Here is a 19,508-nt window from a genome sequence, read left to right as displayed (position 1 = left end):
GTGATCCTTTGTGGTCTGAGCAGCCCTTGGACCTTTCCTCTCAGCAAGTAAGTGTAACACAGAGGACACTGTTCTTCTCCCACCCCACAGGAAAATTCCAGCTGTCAGAGTCACCATGAGGACTATCAACATCAATGGCTGGGGAAATTCCAGTAGAGGATGCTACTTAGTGGGAGCAGAGAATGTTTTGGGTGGGCCAGAAGTAAACGGAGGGCCATGTCTCTGAGTGACAAAGGCCAGGAGCAGGTGGCAGCCTGAATTGATTCAGAGGTATATACAGCATATCTTGGGACACTCAGAAATAGTTTAGGCAGGTGGGGCAGGGAGGTGGGCCTTTTACGAGAAACGAAATTTCCTGTATGAGCACATAGAACTTGGTAACGAGTGGGATTTCAGAATTAATATTGGCATTGCTAAAACTTGGGGACATGAGTCCTACGAGATTTTGGCTAATAAAAGACACTAAAGATACTAAATCTTTGTTTAGGCTAAATATAGAGAACAGACTCAATCTGTGCTGATTTATAAGAATTCCTGGCCCATTACATCCACCATTTGACACCTTGTGAAATATAGCTACAAAATAAATTCTCACCTTTAGAGAAGCAAATATCCCCTGGGCCCCTGAACAGTTTATTCTACCAACAATGAGTTCTTCACCAGGCTCAGAAAGCTAGTACTATCCTCTTCCCAAAGGTAGGCAGCTTTTAAAATTGTTCCCAATGACCTCTCCCATATTAATGCCCTGGTATAACCCCCACCTCTTGAATGTGGGTTGGGCCTAGTGACTCACTTCTAATGAATGGAATATGGTAAAATGATGGATGGCACCTCAGGGATTAGATTATAAAAATACTGACTTTCATCTTGGTCACCATTTTTTGAGCTCTCACTGCCCCCCACACCCAAGCTTCCCCTCTGAATCAAAGGTACCCAACTGAGCTACGCTCTGATTCCTGACTCACAGAAACTTTGATATAATAAATATTTGTTTGAAACTGTGAAGTTTGGGGGACATTTGTTATGTAGCAATAGACAACTAATACACTAAATGTTAGGCCCTAAACAAAAAAACTTGAGTGATCATCTGGAAAGTTCTTCAAAGATCCTCTACCTTCATTTAGCATCACAGACCAGAAATTTGGGAGGTTTTCAAAAAGGGTGATGCCACAAGTATTTCTTGGCTATTGTAATACATTTCGTTCTTACACAACTGTCACTGTTGGAAGATTCTTCCTTATAATCAACTAAAATCCTTCAAGCTGTCATTTGACCCTTCCTACTGCAGCAAGAATTAGAGTAAATGAAAAAAAGAGGACCTGAGCAGAACACGCAGACAATAGGTAACCTGTATAGGACTCCTGACAGCAAGAAAAGAAAAAAACAAAACAAAACTGTGAGCATTGAGCAAATGAGCCACAGGAGCAGTACTCATCAAGCTGCCAGAACGGCACCCACTGTGCCAAAAATGTGTAGCAAGAAGAGTAGAGAGATCAAAAGAAACTGGTAAGAAAGTCCACAAGGTATAGGAGGGTCTGCTTACAAGGACAGCAAGGCCCTAGGAGGGGCAGTCTAATCTTGCACAAAACAACAGACAAAGACATTTCAAGAAATGCCAGCCTGTGGCACAAAAAATAGACACTCAGATCAATGGAACAGAATAGAGAACCCAGAAATGGACCCACAAACGTACGGCCAACTAATCTTTGACAAAGCAGGAAAGAATATCCAATGGGATAAAGATGGTCTCTTCAGCAAATGGTGCTGGGAAAACTGGAGAGCGACATGCAGAAAAATGAACCTGGACCACTATCTTACACCATACACAAAAATAAACTCAAAATGGATGAAAGACCTAAACGTAAGACAAGAAGTCATCCAAATCCTCAAGAAGAAAGCAAGCAAAAAACGTCTTTGACCTCGGCTGCAGCAACTTCTTACTCAACATTTCTCCAGAGGCAGGGGAACAAAAGCAAAAATGAACTATTGGGACTTCATCAAAATAAAAACCTTCTGCACGGCAAAGGAAACAATCAGCAAAATCAAAAGGCAACTGATGGAATGGGAGAAGATACTTGCAAACGACATATTGGATAAAGGGTTAGTATCCAAAATCTATACAGAACTTATCAAACTCAACACCCAAAAAACAATAATCTAGTGAAGAAACGGCAAAAGACATGAATAGACACTTCTCCAAAGAAGACATCCAGATGGCAACCAACACATGAAAAACTGCTCAACATCATTCATCATCAGGGAAATACAAATCAAAACCACCATGAGATACAACCTTACACCTGTCAGAATGGCTAACATTAACAACTCAGGCAACAACAATTTTATTTCAATAAATAAAATTTAAAGAAAGTATCTTTTAGGGAAATACAATTCAAAACCACAATGAGATACCACCTTACATCTGTCAGAATGGCTAACATTAACAACTCAGGCAACAACAGATTTTGGCAAAGATGCGAGAAAGAGGATCTCTTTTGCACTGCTGGTGGGAATGCAAACTGGTGCACTCACTCTGGAAAACAGTGGAGGTTCCTCAAAAAATTAAACATAGAACTACCCTATGACCCAGCAATTGCACTACTAGGTATTTATCCAAGGGATACAGGTGTGCTGTTTCAAAGGGACACAGGCACCCCAATGTTTATGGCAGCACTATCAACAATAGCCAAAGTATGGAAAGAGCCCAAATGTCCATTGATGGATGAGTGGATAAAGAAGATGTGGTATATATATACAATGGAGTATTACTCAGCAATCAAAAAGAATGAAATATTGCCATTTGCAACTATGTGGATGAAACTAGAGGGTATTATGCTAAGTGAAATTAGTCAGTCAGAGAAAGATAAAAATCATATGACTTCACTCATATGAGGACTTTAAGACACAGAACAGATGAACATAAGGGAAGGGGAGCAAAAATAATATAAAAACAGGGAGGGGGACAAAAACATAAGAGACTTTTAAATATGGAGAACAAACTGAGGGTTACTGGATGGGTTGGGGAGGGGGATGGGCTAAATGGGTAAGGGGCATTAAGGAATCTACTCCTGAAATCATTGTTGCACTAGATGCTAACTAATTTGCATGTAAATTAAAAAAATAAAATTAAAAAGAAAGGAAGAAAGAAAGGAAGAAAGAAAAAGAAAGAAAGAAAGAAAGAAAGAGAGAGAGAGAGGAAGGAAGGAAGGAAGGAAGGAAGGAAGGAAGGAAGGAAGGAAGAAATGCCAGCCTGTTCAACCAATGGGCTCATTACCATGGGGTAATAGACAAGCATTGTGCCAAATCCAGGGAAGTCCTAAAACTCCTAGAAATCAGGGGTACCGGGGTGGCTCAGTCAGTTAAGCATCCAACTCTTGGTTTCAGCTCAGGTCATGATCTTGTGGTTTGTGAATTTGAGCTCTGCATTGGGTTCCATGCTGACAGCACAGAGCCTGCTTGGGATTCTCTCCCCCTCTTTCTCTGCCCCTCCCATGCATGTGCTCTTTCTCTTCCTCTCTAAAAATAAATAAAGCTAAAAAAAACCTCCCAGACATCATAATGTTCTCCTAGCAGTTGTCCTCTGTACAAAACCAAAGCCATCATTCAACACAGTGAAAAGAAACAAAGCAAATTGAGAACGAAAGGACAAAAATAGGTAGGACTTGAGCTTCATCTACCATCTTCCTGAACAATTATTTGATTCCTAGAGAGGGAGAATCAAGGGTCAAAAGCCAACTTGCATTCGTAGTGCTTACTTATTGTAAGGTATCTGACATTGGATGTAAATGATCATTTAAATCATTTAGCAAGTTTGATGAGATTTTATCGGATTGTTAGAAGGGCAAATAAGAATTGATGGGACAACCTTGTACATGAGATAACCTTATATATGTATACAGGATCCTGGCATCCATAAATGGTTATGATAATCGGGGTAGTTGGTAGTAGTAAATGGGTAGTAGTAGTAGCAATATAGTGGTGGTCGTAGTCATAAAAGCTCCAGTTTCAGAGCACCACCCACATACGTTTGAGCCAAAATACTGTACCTATGGGAGTCCAAAGTGTATTCAATCTCTGCGCTGTGCTAGACACGGACAACCGATCCCCGACCAGGCTTACCTGCCCACCCACCACCTGGTAGAGAGGAGAAAGGGCTTACAGAGGTAATATATGGTGGAGAGTTACACAGCTTCGAACAGCTCTCTTTTCTTACCTATATCTTCATTCTCCTGGACCTCAAATACGGTCACCGCAGATGGACATGTAGGTGGATTATCATTAATGTCTTTCACTTTTACACGAATTTGCAGTGGGAGGGCAAGCGGTTTTCCAATCTCATCCTTTGCCACGGCATAAAAAACATACTACAACAGGAAGATCAGTGTTAAGACAGGACTCCTCCATCATCCCCTTTAAAAGGCAGAGGAAACAGCTTGGATTTACCCCTTTATTTTCAATTTACTTAGAGCTGGAAGACGAGAAAAAATGAAATGAGTTGGATCTCTGGGCGTGCTCTCATGTCTTTGAGAGAAATAATATACTGGGGTCCAGAACACGGTTTGGGGCTCTGGTTGTCGTTGTTGTTTTTATGTAGAATCGATTCTGCATTTAGTTGTCTGTAGGCACTGGACTCCGTCTTGCTATCTGTGAAACTCCTCCCAGACTTACTCACCGAATCCTTTTCTTCACGGTCCAAGGGCTGAGTCACATAAATACCTCCTTCCTGGTCAATTGAAAACGGTAAAGTTGACGGCTTCTCCTTTTCAACTAAGGAGTATTGTGCACCTGGCTCATTCCACTGCACCTACAGGGCCCAGGGTGAATTGCGAGAAAAGATAGATCAGGACCAAGAGAACCGGAAGGAAAGGAATAAACAATTTTCCGGTTTTCAATTTGAAATTTCTGACGATCTTGTTTTTATGTCTGTGTTTTCCTAGAACTACTTCATACTCAACCAAAATTAAGCCTTTTGTTTTCTTGTTTTACCAAGTTACATTGCTCAAAAAAAGCACACAGGGGTGTTTTTCTTCTCTAAAGCAGGTCTTTGTGAATCTTTAAAGAATTTGTGGGTTGCTCCTTTGGAGGTCTGACCATGGAGACTTCATATCCATGAAACATTAGTTCAAGAAACAAAATGTACTTTGCAGCTGGTACTATCTGAGAACAAATCCATGACATAGGACAAGTTTCTGAAACTCAACAATGGCGATGATAAAAGCAATAGGAGACACTCTAAACTCTTCTCCATGCCATTATTTAAGTAAGACAAATAGTACATAAATAAAGCACATTCATCCCCTAAATATTTAGTCTTAGAGACTCCAAAGACAAGAATAACTGCCAACTCCTAGTGTTGTTCGTAAACAACTTGGCAAAAAATAAACTGAATGGTAAGATCAGTCAACTTGCTAGAGACACAGCCTGGCCTCTCTGACATTCTAATACTTATAATAACACCTACAGAGGATCTGCCACATGCCAGACACAATTCTAAACACTCTTATGTACGATTTCATTAAATTTTCAAAGAGACCCATGAGGTGGGGAGGTAGAGACTATTATACCCATTTTATAAGTGAGGAAACCAGGGCACAATGTCTATGGCTATGAGAAATTTCTCTATGGCTATGAGAAATTTCCAGACTAAACTATCCTCTCAGACCAGCTTGGGAAGGGTATCAAGGAACCACCCTTGCCCCTTGTTAGCTGTTTAAACACCACCCTCCTGTCAAGCCAAAGACCATGTTCTTGGTTCTAAGAGAGCTCCCCTTGTGTCCTAAAAATTCAGTCTGACTTCTTTTCTCTTGAGCTGTTCCCTCTACTCTTCTTCCTGGGTCTCAAGACACCCAAAGCACTTTCCCCCAGGCCTGGGTATTAGGTGCAGCACCTCGAATTTCTTTACATTGACAGCCCTGAGAACGAACAAACACGTGTGCTCTTTTTAGCATTTCTAAGTCCTTGTGGGGATAACCTACATAATAAATAAGACTTTAGTAAAGGCCCCAAGTCTGAAATTTGCATGGCTGTGAGTCCTGACACATTTTCTTAGCTGATAAAGCAGAATATCTCTTGCTTTCATTCTTTTTTTTCACCCCGAAGGTGAAGTTCATTAATTCAATATTTCAATAAATAAAAATCCTTTTAAGATTGACAATAGGTATGATGGGATGGGCCATTCCAGGACCTCTTAACAACATCATTCAGAAAAATATCTTAGGGGAACTACAGACTGAGACTCATAATATTAAAACCTTTTATCCATGTTCACAAATACTGTTGCTGAGTTACTCTTCACAACAAGAGAGGTATTATTATCCCCATTTTATTGAAGAGGAACTGGGGCTCAGAGGAGTTAAATGGCTTATTCATGATCAGTCATTAAAATAATGGAGGAGGCATGTGGTTTTGGTTATCTGCTTCAAAATCTAGTGCTCTCTCACTAACCCACAGTTTTCACGTCAAGGAACCCCCTGATCTTACAGAAAATATCAGATCTGGGTGGACCTGAAGGTAGATTTCCAGGATCTAAGGTAGGAGGGGACCCAGGGTAAGAGCACCAACCACAGAGGTGGGAAGAGGGGGGACATTTGAATGAAGAGTAGAGGCACATATAGGAGATGGAGTCGCAGGAGGGTGGTCTCCAAGAGTACAGGTTGCCTACTTGACTTCTACTCTTGGCCAGTCCTGTGTCTGTCCCTCAGTCTCCGATGGGATGAGTCTATTGGATAGAGATTTTCTCACAAGAATAAGAAGCAGTCTTTCAAAAATATTTGCAACTGTTATTCAAATCATGTATATTAGTAGTATCTACTTGGAAGGGAAGGTGAGTACAATTCTTTTTTAAAGCTTGTGTGTGTGTGTGTGTATGTGTGTGTATCTGAATCCAAGTTGGTAAAGTCCAGGGTTTACCCATGATAATAAACTAATAAACTCCAGAGACTCAGGGCCAGAGACTTTGTCTATTTAGTTTGTTTTATAATTATGCTATGTAAAAATGTACCCAATAAATATATCAGTGAAGACCATGACAGAGGGTCTCTACAAAGTGAGGCCATTTATCTCATTGTCTTGAGGGGTGCCTGGGTGGCTCAGTTGGTTGAGCATCCGACTTCGGCTCAAGTCATGATCTTGCAGTTTGTGGGTTCAAGCCCTGTGTCAGGCTCTGCGCTGACAGCTCAGAGCCTGGAGCCTGCTTCAGATTCTGTGTCCATGTCTGTGTCTGTGTCCCTTGCTTGTGCTCTCTCTCTCTCCCTCTCTCCCTCTCCCTCTCAAAAATAAATAAATAAACTAAAAAAAAAAAGTTATCTCGTAGTCTGGAGACATTCCTTGGGCACTACCTGAGTGATTTTGATGGGGTGAGGATCAGTTGAGTTTTCTACAATCTCCACAGGCTCTGGTGCTTTCCAAATATTCTCCTTCACCATAATGTTCACAGATGTGCTGTCACTAAAGGAATGATCATTCTGGCCTCCCATGTCCTTCACTGAGACCACCAGTCTGTAGGAAGGATTCTTAATGGGATCCAATTCCCGAGATCCTATAAGAAGTAGGAGAGAAGAGAAAAGGAAATGTCTCCAAGGGTAACACAGCTCTAGGTCCCTCTTCCTGACTCAGTCTTATGAGGGCATCATTTGACTTACCTTCTAGGGTAAGGGAAATTGCCCCTGTTTTGTTGTTGATCTGAAAGTACATGACATCATTGATCTTGGGAAGCTGGATGATAATTTCATAAATAAGCTGACCATTGGGAGTAGTTGGGTCATCCAGGTCTGTAGCATTGACATACATGAAGGGTTTTCCTGTTTAACAAAACATATCCAGAGAGGAAAAATATGTTAATTGAAATCCAAACCAACCATAGCCACTTTTATCTTCTAAGAGGCAGAGATAGGATGGGGGAAGGTACCATAATTTATACCAGTGGGGAAATAAATCTTTACTCTGCTTCCTTCCCCTAGGATGGGGTTTCTTGAAGTATGGTCCAGGGACTTGTAGGGGTCTTTGAGATTATTTTAGGTTTGATGGAGTCATGCACATGTAAAAGATCCAGTCAAGCACAAGATAATTTGATGGATTTTAGCATAAAGGAGTATCAAAAAAAAGGCTTTGGTATAGTTTCAGATTTCACATTGTCACCAGCCTTTAAGAAACCACCACTTGTTGAGTTCTGGTGTAGTATCAAAGAATATCCACAGTTATCTGAGGACGCTATTACAATACTCCTCCCTTCTCCAACTGCATATCTGTGTGGGGCCAGTTTTTCTTCATATGCTTCAACTAAAACAGCCTATAGCAACAGAATGGGTGCAGAAAAGGACACAAGAATCCAACTGCTTTCAGTTAATTAATCCAGTTATTAAAAAGATGTGCAAAGATTAAAACAAAGCTATTCTTAATAATTCCTTTTGTCCTTAAAAATACTTTCATTAAAATATGTTTATTATTACTTACAATGAATTAATTTTTTAAATTTCTAATATGGTAAATATTGATAATCAGTGATGTCCTAGAGCCAGCTCTTGAAAGCCAATGGTTGAATTTCCAGAAACTTTGTGAACCAATTATTAACACCACTGGTAGCTTAAAATAAGCCATGTTGGGAGTATTTATACCACAGAAATTGGAAAATGTTACAAATCAGGGCTTCTCCCCTCAGAAAGATAGCTATTAAACATTTACCGGCAGATCACTGGATATAATCCACATATTCAGAAGATTTTTGGAGTTGTTAATAATTTTTAAAAGAACACAGGAGCCCTGAGACCAAAAATTTTGGGAACCACTGATCTAGAAGACCCTATTGGTGAAGAGAGAAAGGGTAAGACTTAGAAGATTCTTGGGGTGCCTGGGTGGCTCATTTGGTTAAGCGTCCGACTTTGGCTCAGGTCATGATCTCACAGTTTGTGGGTTCAAGCCCCGCATCGGGCTCTGTGCTGACAGCTCAGAGCCTGGAGCCTGCTTCCGATTCTGTGTCTCCCTCTCTCTCTGTCCCTCCCCTGCTCATGCTCTGTCTCTCTCTGTCTCAAAAATAAATAAAACATTAAAAAAAATTTTTTTAATTAAAAAAAAAGAAGATTCTTATTTAGCAGAATTCATAAGTGAGTCTTTGGTTGTGGTCTCAGGGACAGAAAGTGAAATTGCTGCACATGATAAAGTGGAAGAAATGTTCTACCTGAGTTACTAGAAGTGGCACTGAAGAAAGAGATACAAGATTAAGTAACACAGAGGGAAACTTGACATTGAGTTGGTGGAAATGGCCAAGAGTCTTTATGAAAACTCAGAAGTCTAATATTCACATTTGTTTTCTTCATATTCATATTATGATATAATGCTCCTTCATCTCCCCAAATCTTCAATAATGCCTTGATGAGGGGCTTTAACGTAAATGAAGGGTAGAAGCATAGTGAAGGGATGGACTGTAAGCAGGAGTTGCAAGTAAGAGAAGAAAAAGAACTGGGAGCCAGTAGTGACCATAAGCGTGTAGATTTCTGGGAGAATGTAAGAGACTGAGCTCACTTCCCTAGAGTATTCTTGAGTGTCTTAGAGCTCTAAGGTATTCTTTTTTTTATATAGTTTTTTGTTTGTTTGTTTGTTTGTTTATTTATTTATTTATTTATTTTGAGAGAGAGAGAGAGAGAGAGACAGAGAGCAAGTGGGGGAGGGGTAGACAGAAAGGGGCAGAGAGAGAGTCCCAAGCAGGCTCCTGCACTGCCAGTGCAGAACCCAACATGGGGCTTGAACCCACGAACCATGAACTCATGACCCGAGCCAAAACCAGGAGTCAGATGCTCAACCAACTGAGTCACCCAGGTGCTCCCAGCTCTAAGGTGTTCTAAAGCTCATTCTAGAATCATAGTTCTCAACTGGAGAGATTTTGTCCCCCAGGTGACATTTGGCAATGTCTGAAGGCATCTTTATTGTCACAGCTTGGGGAGAGGGGTTGCTAACAGCATCTGGTGAGTAGATAGCAGGGATGCTGCTAAACATCCTAACATGGACAGAACAGCCCCTGACAAAAAGAGAATTGTCAGGTCCAAGATGTCAGTAGTGCCGAAGCTGAGAAACCATGTCTTAGAGCAATGGAGATAATAAACTAACTCCTAGATGACTGTTGTGAAATTTAAATATGACAGGAAGTGCTTAATGAGTGACAGCCGCAGCTGTTAGCCATACAAATCTGCTCCTTCTGCCTGGTATTCTTCTACCTTTCCATAAATATCTCCAGACTCCTGCCTTTTACCTGGACGAGAATTCTGTCTTACTGAGCCTTCATAGTTTGGCTGGAGAAACGTGGGTCGATTGTCATTGATGTCCTTCACTTCTATGGTGATGGGAACTGGGCCCTCCACTGTGGCTCCATAAGCATCCAGGGTGGAGACCTGATGTAGAAAGGAAAAGGAAACCACCGCGATGAGTCTGAACTTCATATGACACACTCAAAAGTCAGTTGAAGGAAATTGGACGTCAAAGATCCAATAGCCTTGTGACTATAGGGGTGAAAGACACCCATAAAAGCCCTATATTGGGAGGTACTAAAACAGGGACCCTATCAGTTAAATCTGGCTAATCATGACTTTGTTCTTCCAGCAGTAGGGTATACTGGACACTGGACGTGCTTCTTTTCTAAATAGTTGGAGTCAGTTAGATAAGAACACTTTGACCCTAAGGCTGTGGAAGTGCCATGTCCTCTTACAGAGCATTTTAGTGGTCAATCTGCAAAGCCAATAGAAGTTACCAGACAGGAAGCTTTTGCTTGTTCTTTTTTTTCCTACAATTAGCTTTCTGCCATTCCCATGTATTCAGCTACAAACCATGAAAAACTAAGGAGGACAAAGAGGGAGAAGTTATCTTTAGTCAGATCCTCTGACCACTGGTTACTTCTGCTTCTTGCAAGGCCCACAGGAGGTCTGTCCTAGCACTGATCCTGCCTTCTCTGTGGATCCAGAACCCACACAAAAACCAAAGGAAGATACCAGTGGAATATCAGAGAAGGGTTGGCTTGGTTTTGATCCAGGTACTTGAGCATGGCCATGCTTGGGCAAGCAATGCTTTCTGAGGGCCTTGGCAATTTAAATTGGGTTACTCTGGTTAAAAAAGCCTGAAGAAAAGGGTATCTTTGCCATACCCAAAGGGGTATCCCTTTGTAGTTGGTAAAAAATTGACAAATGAGGTTTGCAAAGCATGACATTAATGTCAAGAGAGCCGTAACAGGATTCTGTGAAAGAAATGCAGGTGCCAGTGATTCTTCTAAGATAAAAGATGTTCAGAGAGGTTGGAGTTAGATTCCTTTGTCTGGTTTCAATTCACCTGGAGTTTGTGAACAGCTCTTGTTTCTCTATCCAGGGCTTTGTTATGATACAAAAGTCCATCTGGTTGTATCTGAAATATGCCATCTGTCTCTCCAGTTAGTTTGAAAGTCACAGCAGGAGGACTGGCCTTAAACTGGGGAAGAAAGCAAAAATCAGATTAGGTTGTAAGGAAAAAACAATGTTGTAGAATTTGTAGAAAAGGTAACGTTTTCATTTGTACAATCACTAAATAAGATCTGAGCTTTTAAAGTGGTGCATTCCAAAAGTTTGCTCTGGGTGGCTCAGTTGGTTAGGCATCAAACTTGGGATCAAGTCATGATCTTGTGGTTCATGGGTTTGAGCCCCATGTTAGGTTCTGCGCTGAGAGCTCAGAGCCTAGAGCCTGCTTCCAATTCCGTGTCTCCCTCACTCTCTGTGCCTTCCTGGCTTACACTCTGTTTCTCTCTCTCTCTCTCTCTCTCTCAAAAATAAACATTAAAATAAATAAATAAATAAATAAATGTCCGCCTGAATATTAACTATTTATCTTTTAAAATACATTTCCTCAAGAAACAATGTATAATATAATTTAACACATTGATAAAAGCAAATTGGGGGCGCCTGGGTGGCGCAGTCGGTTAAGCGTCCGACTTCAGTCAGGTCACGATCTCGCGGTCCGTGAGTTCGAGCCCCGCGTCGGGCTCTGGGCTGATGGCTCAGAGCCTGGAGCCTGTTTCCGATTCTGTGTCTCCCTCTCTCTCTGCCCCTCCCCCATTCATGCTCTGTCTCTCTCTGTCCCAAAAATAAATAAACGTTGAAAAAAAAAAAAAAAAGCAAATTGATGCTTTAAATTGTGGCTGTAGTTAGATGAGATTTTTCTGAGAATATCTGAAAGCTATAACATTACCAGCTTCTTTTTTTTTTTAAGTTTATTCATTTTTTTGAGAGGGAGAGAGAGCACAAGTGGGTAAGGGGCAGAGAGAGGGAGAGAGAGAAAATCCCAGGCAGACTTTTCACCACCAGTGCAGAGCCTGACACAGGGCTCAAACCCACAAACTGTGAGATCATGACCTGAGCCAAAGTCAGACACTTAACCAACTGAGCCACCCAGGTGCCCTAACATTATCGGCTTCTAAATGGGTGATGGGCATTGAGGAGAGCACTTGTTGGGATGAGCACTGGGTGTTGTATGTAAGCGGTGAACCACGGGAATCTACCCCCAAAACCAAGAGCACACTGCACACACTGTATGTTAGCCAATTTGGCGATAAATTATACTAAAAAAAGAAAAGAAACATTAAAAGGGATAACGTGATTTCTAAGAAAAAAAAGATGTCATTTGGTTCTTCTAAACATTATGACAAAGGTTAAGAGACATTTTAATGTTAAGAAAGCAATTTAAAAGTGGCTTCAACTTGATAAAATTCTATATGACAATCTTAATTGATTTTTCAGAAGTGAAGAAAATATCAGTAATTACTCATGGAATAGTTATAGCACTTTTAGGACCACAAGAATAGAAATTTCATGGGATCCCTGGGTTGCTCAGTCAGTTAGGAGTCCAACTTTGGTTCAGGTCATGATCTTATGATTCATGGGTTTGAGCCCCACATCAGACTGTACTGACAGCTCAGGGCCTGGAGCCTGCTACCGATTCTGTGTCTCCCTCTCTCTCTGCCCCTCCCATGCTCAGCGCATGCTCTGTCTCTCTCTGTCTCAAAAATAAATAAACATTAAAAAAAATAAATAAACAAAATTTTTTTAAAGAATTAAATTTAAAAAAATTGAAAATTCACATATAATATAATGGATGTCAAAGGAAAGCCAGAGTAGCCATATTTCATCAGACAAACTAGATATTAAAACAAAGCCTGTAACAAGAGATGAAGTGTATTATGTCATAATTAAGGGGTCTATCCACCAAGAAGATCTAACAATTGTAAATATATATGACCCCAACTTGGAACACCCAAATATATAAATTAATTATCACAAACAGAAAGAAACTCATTGATAATAATACCATAACAGCAGGGGACTTTAACATCCCACTTATAGCAATGGACAGATCACCTAAGCAGAAAATCAACAAGGAAACAATGGCTTTTAATGACACACTGCACCTGATGGACTTAATAGATATATTCAGAACATTTCATCCTAAAGTAGAATTCACATTCTTCCCAGTACACATGGAATACTCTCCAGAATAGATCAGAATAGATCACATACTAGGTCACAAATCAGCCCTCAACAAGTACAGAAAGATCAATATCATATCACGCATATTTTCAGACCACAAAACTATGAAACTCGAAATCAATCACAAGAAAAAATTTGGAAAGACCACAAATTCTTGGAGGTTAAAGAACATCCTACTAAAGAATGAATGGCTTAACCAAGAAATTAAAAAGGAAATTAAAAAGTATATGGAAGCCAATGAAAATGAAAACACAACAGTCCAAAACCTCTGGAAGCAGCAAAGGCAGTCTAAGGAGGAAGTACATAGCAATCCAGGCCTTCCTAAAGAAGGAAGAAAGGTCTCAAAAACACAACCTAGCCACACAACTGAAAGATCTGGGAAAACAATAGCAAATGAAGCCCAAAACCAGCAGAAGAAGGGAAATAATAAAGATTAGAGCAGAAATCAATGATATGGAAATCGAAAAAACAATAGAACAGATCAACAAAACTAGGAGCTGTTTCCTTGAAAAAATTAACAGAATTGATAAACCTCTAGCCAGATTTATCAAAAAGAAAAAGGACCCAAATAATAAATGAAAGAGGAAGGATTACAATCAACACTGTAGAAATACAAACAATAAAAAAGAACATTATGAGCAATTAATATGCCAACACATTGTCAATATGGAAGAAACGGACATATTCCTAGAAACATAAACTACCAAAACTGAAACAGGAAGAAGTAGAAAATTTGAGGGGGCACTTAGGTGACTCAGCCAGTTAAGCGCCTAACTTTGGCACATGTCATGATCTCATGGTTTGTGAGTTCGAGCCCAGCATCAGGCTGTCGGCTGTCAGCACAGAGCCTGCTTCAGATCCTCTGTCTCCCTATCTCTCTTTCTCTCAAAAATAAATAAACATTAAAAAAAATTTTAAAGACAATTTGAACAGACCCATAATCAGTCAACTAACTGAATCAGTAATTAAAAATCTCCCAACAAACAAGAGTACAGGGCTGGATGACTTCCCAGGGGAATTCTGCCGAACATTCAAGGAAGAGTTAATACCTATTCCTTTGAAGCTATTCTAAAAAAAAAAAGAAAAAAGAAAAAAAAGAAAAGAAATGGACGGAAAACTTCCAAACTCATTCTATGAGGCCAGCATTACCTTGGTATTCCAAAACCGACAAAGACCCCACTAAAAAGAAGAATTACAGACCAATCTCCCTGATGAACATGGATGCAAAAATTCTCAACATGATACTAGCCCACCAAATCCAACAACACATTAAAAGCATTATTCACCATGATCAAGTGGGATTTATTCCTTGGCTGTGGTGGTGGTTCAATATCCACAAATCAATTAACATGATACATCACATTAATAAAAGAAAGGGTAAGAACCACATGATCCTCTCAATAGATGCAGAAAAAGCATTTGACAAAATATAGCATCCTTTCTTGATAAAAACCCTCAAGAAAGTCAGGGTAGAAGGAACACACCTCAAGATCACAAAGGCCATATATGAAAACCCACAGCTAATATTATCCTCAATGGGGAAAAACTGAGAGCTTTCCCCTTAAGGTCAGGAACATGAAAAGGGTGTCCACTATTACCACTGTTATTCAACATAGTGTTGGATGTTCTAGCCTCAGTAAATCAAACAACATAAAGAAATAAGGCATCATCCAAATTGGCAAGGAAGAAGTGAAACTTTCACTCTTCGCAGATGATATGATGATACGCTACATGGAAAACCTGAAAGGCTCTGCCCAAAGCTGCTAGAACTGATCCATGAGTTCAGCAAAGCTGCGGGATATAAAATCAATGTACAGAAATCAGTTGCATTTCCATACACCAATAATGAAGCGGCAGAAAGAGAAATCAAGGAATCCATCCCATTTACAATTGCACCTAAAACCATAAAATACTCAGGAATAAACCTAACCAAAGAGATAAAAGAACTATACACTGAAAACTATAGAAAGCTTATGAAAGAAATAAAGAAGACACAAAGAAATGGAAAAACATTCCATGCTCATGGATCAAAAGAACAAATATTGTTAAAATGTTGATACCACCCAAAGCAATCACACATTCAATGAAATCCCTGTCAAAATAACACTAACATTCTTAACAGAGCTAGAACAAACCATTCTAAAATTTGTATGGAACCAGAAAACACCCCAAATAGCAAAAGTAATGTTGAAAAAGAAAACCAAAGCTGGCGGCATCACAGTTCCAGACTTCAAACTGTAGTACAAAGCTGTAATCATCAAGACAGTGTGGTACTGGCACAAAAACAGACACATGGATCAAAGTAATAGAATACAGAAGCCATAAAAGGACCCACAAATCTATAGCCAACTCTTCTCTGACAAAGCAGGGAAGAATATCCAATGGAATAAAGACAGTTTCTCCAGCAAATGGTGTTGGGAGAACTGGACAGCAACATACAGAAAAATGAACCCGGACCACTTTCTTACACCATACACAAAATAAACTCAAAATGGATGAAAGACCTAAATGCAAGACAGGAAGCCACCAAAATCCTGGAAGAGAAAACCAGCAGCAAGCTCTTTGACCTTGGTTACAGCAACTTCTTACTAGACATGTCTCCCGAGGCAAGGGAAACAAAAGCAAAAATGAACTACTGAGACCTCATCAAGATAAAAAGCTTCTGCAAGGTGAAGGAAACAACCAACAAAACTAAAAGGCAACCGACAGAATGGGAGAAAATATTTGCAAATGACATATCAGATAAAGGATTAGTATCCAAAATCCATAAAGAACTTATCAAACTCAACATCCAAAAAACACATAATCCAGTGAAAACATGGGCAGAAGACATGAACAGTTTTCCAAAGAAGACATCCAGATGGCCAACAAACACATGAAAAGATGCTCAACATCATTCATCATCAGGGAAATACAAATCAAAACCACAATTGAGATACCACCTCACACCTGTCAGATGGCTAAAATTAACAACACAGGAAACAACAGATATTGGTGAGGATGCGGAGAAAAGGGAATACTTTTGCACTGCTGCTGGGAATGCAAACAGGTACGACCACTCTGGAAAACAGTATAGAGTTTCCTCAAAAAGGTAAAAATAGAGCTAACCTACAACCCAGTAATTGTACTACTAGGTATTTATCCAAAGGATACAAAAATGCTGATTCAAAGGGGCACATGCACCCCAATGTGTAGAGCAGTGCTATCAACAATAGCCAAATTATGGAAAGAGCCAAAATGTCCATTGACTGATAAATGGATAAAGATACACACACACACACACACACACACACACACACACACACACACACTGGAATATTACTCAAGGATCAAAAAGAATGAAATCTTGCCATTTTCAACAATGTGGATCAAAGTAGAATGTCTTATGCTAAGCAAAATAAGTCAGAGAAAGATGCATCCTATGATTTCACTCCTGTATAAAATTTAAGAAACAAAACAGATGAACATAGTGCAAGAAAAGGAAGAATAAGATAAAAACAGAGAAGGAGCTCTTAAATACAGAAAACAAACTGAGGGTTGCTGGAGGGGTGTTGGGTTGTGGCATGGACTAAATGGGTGACAGGCATTAAGGAAGGCACCTGATGGGATGAGCACAGGGTGCTAAATGTAAGTGATGAATCACTAAATTCTACTCCTGAAACCATTATTACACTATATATTAACTAACTTGGATTTAAATAAAATTAAAAAAAAAGAAAATTCACATAAAATGAAGCAAACATAAAAGTTTGTTCAACCTCATTAATAATTTTAATACATTTTTATATTATTTATTAACATTAAAAACTAATAACGGCCAATGTTGTAAAGGATGTAAAGAAACACATATATTATTGGTGGAAATTTAAGTTAGCACAATCTTTTTGAAAATAACTTGAGGCATAAAATGTAGCCTTTGATAGAAAACATCACCAAACAGAATTTATCATAAAGAAATATTTTTTAAACAGTAAGCTACATGTTTATAGTATAAGTAGCCTTATTGACAATATTGGAAAGTTGAAAATTCCTAAATGATCAAAAACTAAAGATGATAAAATTACTACTGTACATAATAAAGTTGATAGAATGTTAATAATTAAAATGTTCATTCTATAAAGTATGAAGCAGCACAAGGAAAAAGTGGATTTATGAAAAATAACAAAAGGAGAATATAAGAGTAAATCTAGACTATGGTTGTAATAGTACCAAAAGTATTCATGTCACTGGGCAAGAAATGGAAAAAATATATATTTGATGTGTTAAGTGGGTAGAACTGTGGGTGAATACTTTTCTGTGAGTGTTTGCTTGTTGATATTATGCTATTTATCTACTAAATGAAAGTGTTACTATTTTGTGTTTTAAGGAAAAGTCTTAGATGTCAATGGGAAAGGTAGAGTAATGATCTGGAAAAAAAAACAAAACTTTTCCTCCATAAAAGCAATGCTGGGGCGCCTGGGTGGCGCAGTCGGTTAAGCGTCCGACTTCAGCCAGGTCACGATCTCGCGGTCCGTGAGTTCGAGCCCCGCGTCGGGCTCTGGGCTGATGGCTCAGAGCCTGGAGCCTGTTTCCGATTCTGTGTCTCCCTCTCTCTCTGCCCCTCCCCCGTTCATGCTCTGTCTCTCTCTGTCCCAAAAATAAATAAAAAAAAAAAAAAAAAAAAAAAAAAAGCAATGAGAAACTGGAAAAAAAATGTAAATAAATATAAACTTTATCAGAACCTTGGAAATTAACCAAAAACTTGCAAAATCCAAGGAGTGTTTATTTAAGAAAATTACTGTCAATAAGAACCAAGCTTTGTGATTACATTGAATTGCCCAAATTCCATTGTCCCTTATTCAAGAAAAACAGGGAGGGGGACAAAACAGAAGAGACTCATAAATATGGAGAACAAACTGAGGGTTACTGGAGGGGTTGTGGGAGGGGGGATGGGTTAAATGGGTAAGGGGCACTAAGGAATCTACTCCTGAAATCATTGTTGCACTATATGCTAACTAATTTGGATGTAAATTAAAAAAAATAAAATTAAAAAAAAAGATATACAGTAGTCTTGAAATCCAACAGCCTCACAACCACAGTACCATGGAGAAGGGAGAAAGCGTTTGGAGTTTCCCAAAAGCCCCACCCCCAGAGAAATGCTGTTATCTGACCTATCTGGAAGTTTCCTGGAAATATAGTGTGAGGAATTTGGGAGTTCACTCACTGCAAACAATTTTTCTCTTGGGGAATTTGTCAAAAATAATTATCAGCAATTATTCAACTTTGCAGTTACCTGAGGCAGTGATAATAGTTAATATAAACAAGAAGCTGACCAAAATACTTAAAAGGTTAATCTGGGAAATAAGATGACCCTAGGGGGCATTGAAAATCTTCCATATATTCCTGGGAGTGTAGAAAGCCACATTCACAAGTAGGGCTGTGTACCTACTCAAGAAAGACCTGAGAAGGCCCTAATATCTCACCTCTGGCTGACCTTGAGGCTTTGTGCAAGCAAAAAGTGAAGGCTAAGGCAGAGTTGTAAACTGTTTACCACATTCTTGAAGGTGTGTCCAACATGCACACAGAACTCCCTAGCAAATGAAATCTCAGTTCAATCACTTCGTGATATCAATGGCCACACATGACAAAAAATATACACTTTACAAAATTAATTCAGGAAAGTCATTAAACAAACAAATAGCAACAAACACTGGAAAGAGGAGGATATACAATTTCTAGAATTTCCATATCATATTCTTTAAAATGTCTAATTTTCAACAAATGATTATGAGACATGCTAATAAAAAGAATGTAAGGCCCATATACAGGAAAAGAAGCAGTCAGTAGAAATAGCCTCTGAGGAAGGCTAGATGTTACATTTACTAGATAAAGATTTTAAATTATTTTAAATAGGCTCAAAAACTAAATAAAACTATTTCTAAAGAACTAAAGGGAAGTATTAAAATGATTATCTCACCAAAGAGAGAATATCAGTAAAGACATAGAGATTATTTTTAAAAAAGTTTTTTAATGTTTTAT

The 19,508-nt window shown here is 39.2% G+C and overlaps 1 protein-coding gene across 1 annotated transcript in view; it reads right to left on the bottom strand.

The window, feature by feature from the left end:
• The window catches only part of CDH17 (cadherin 17), a 74,094-nt gene that overhangs the window by 31,317 nt on the left and 23,269 nt on the right, over window positions 1-19,508 (bottom strand). The window contains 6 exon segments of the mRNA XM_030304446.1: window positions 4,214-4,364; window positions 4,673-4,804; window positions 7,338-7,537; window positions 7,641-7,799; window positions 10,241-10,379; window positions 11,308-11,442. Coding sequence (XP_030160306.1) covers window positions 4,214-4,364; window positions 4,673-4,804; window positions 7,338-7,537; window positions 7,641-7,799; window positions 10,241-10,379; window positions 11,308-11,442 — 916 coding nt within the window.

Source organism: Lynx canadensis, chromosome F2, assembly GCF_007474595.2.
Source record: "Lynx canadensis isolate LIC74 chromosome F2, mLynCan4.pri.v2, whole genome shotgun sequence".
Lineage (NCBI taxonomy): Eukaryota > Metazoa > Chordata > Mammalia > Carnivora > Felidae > Lynx > Lynx canadensis.
The sequence above is the reverse complement of the archived record's forward strand: the minus strand, read 5'-3'. Positions and strand labels throughout refer to the sequence as shown.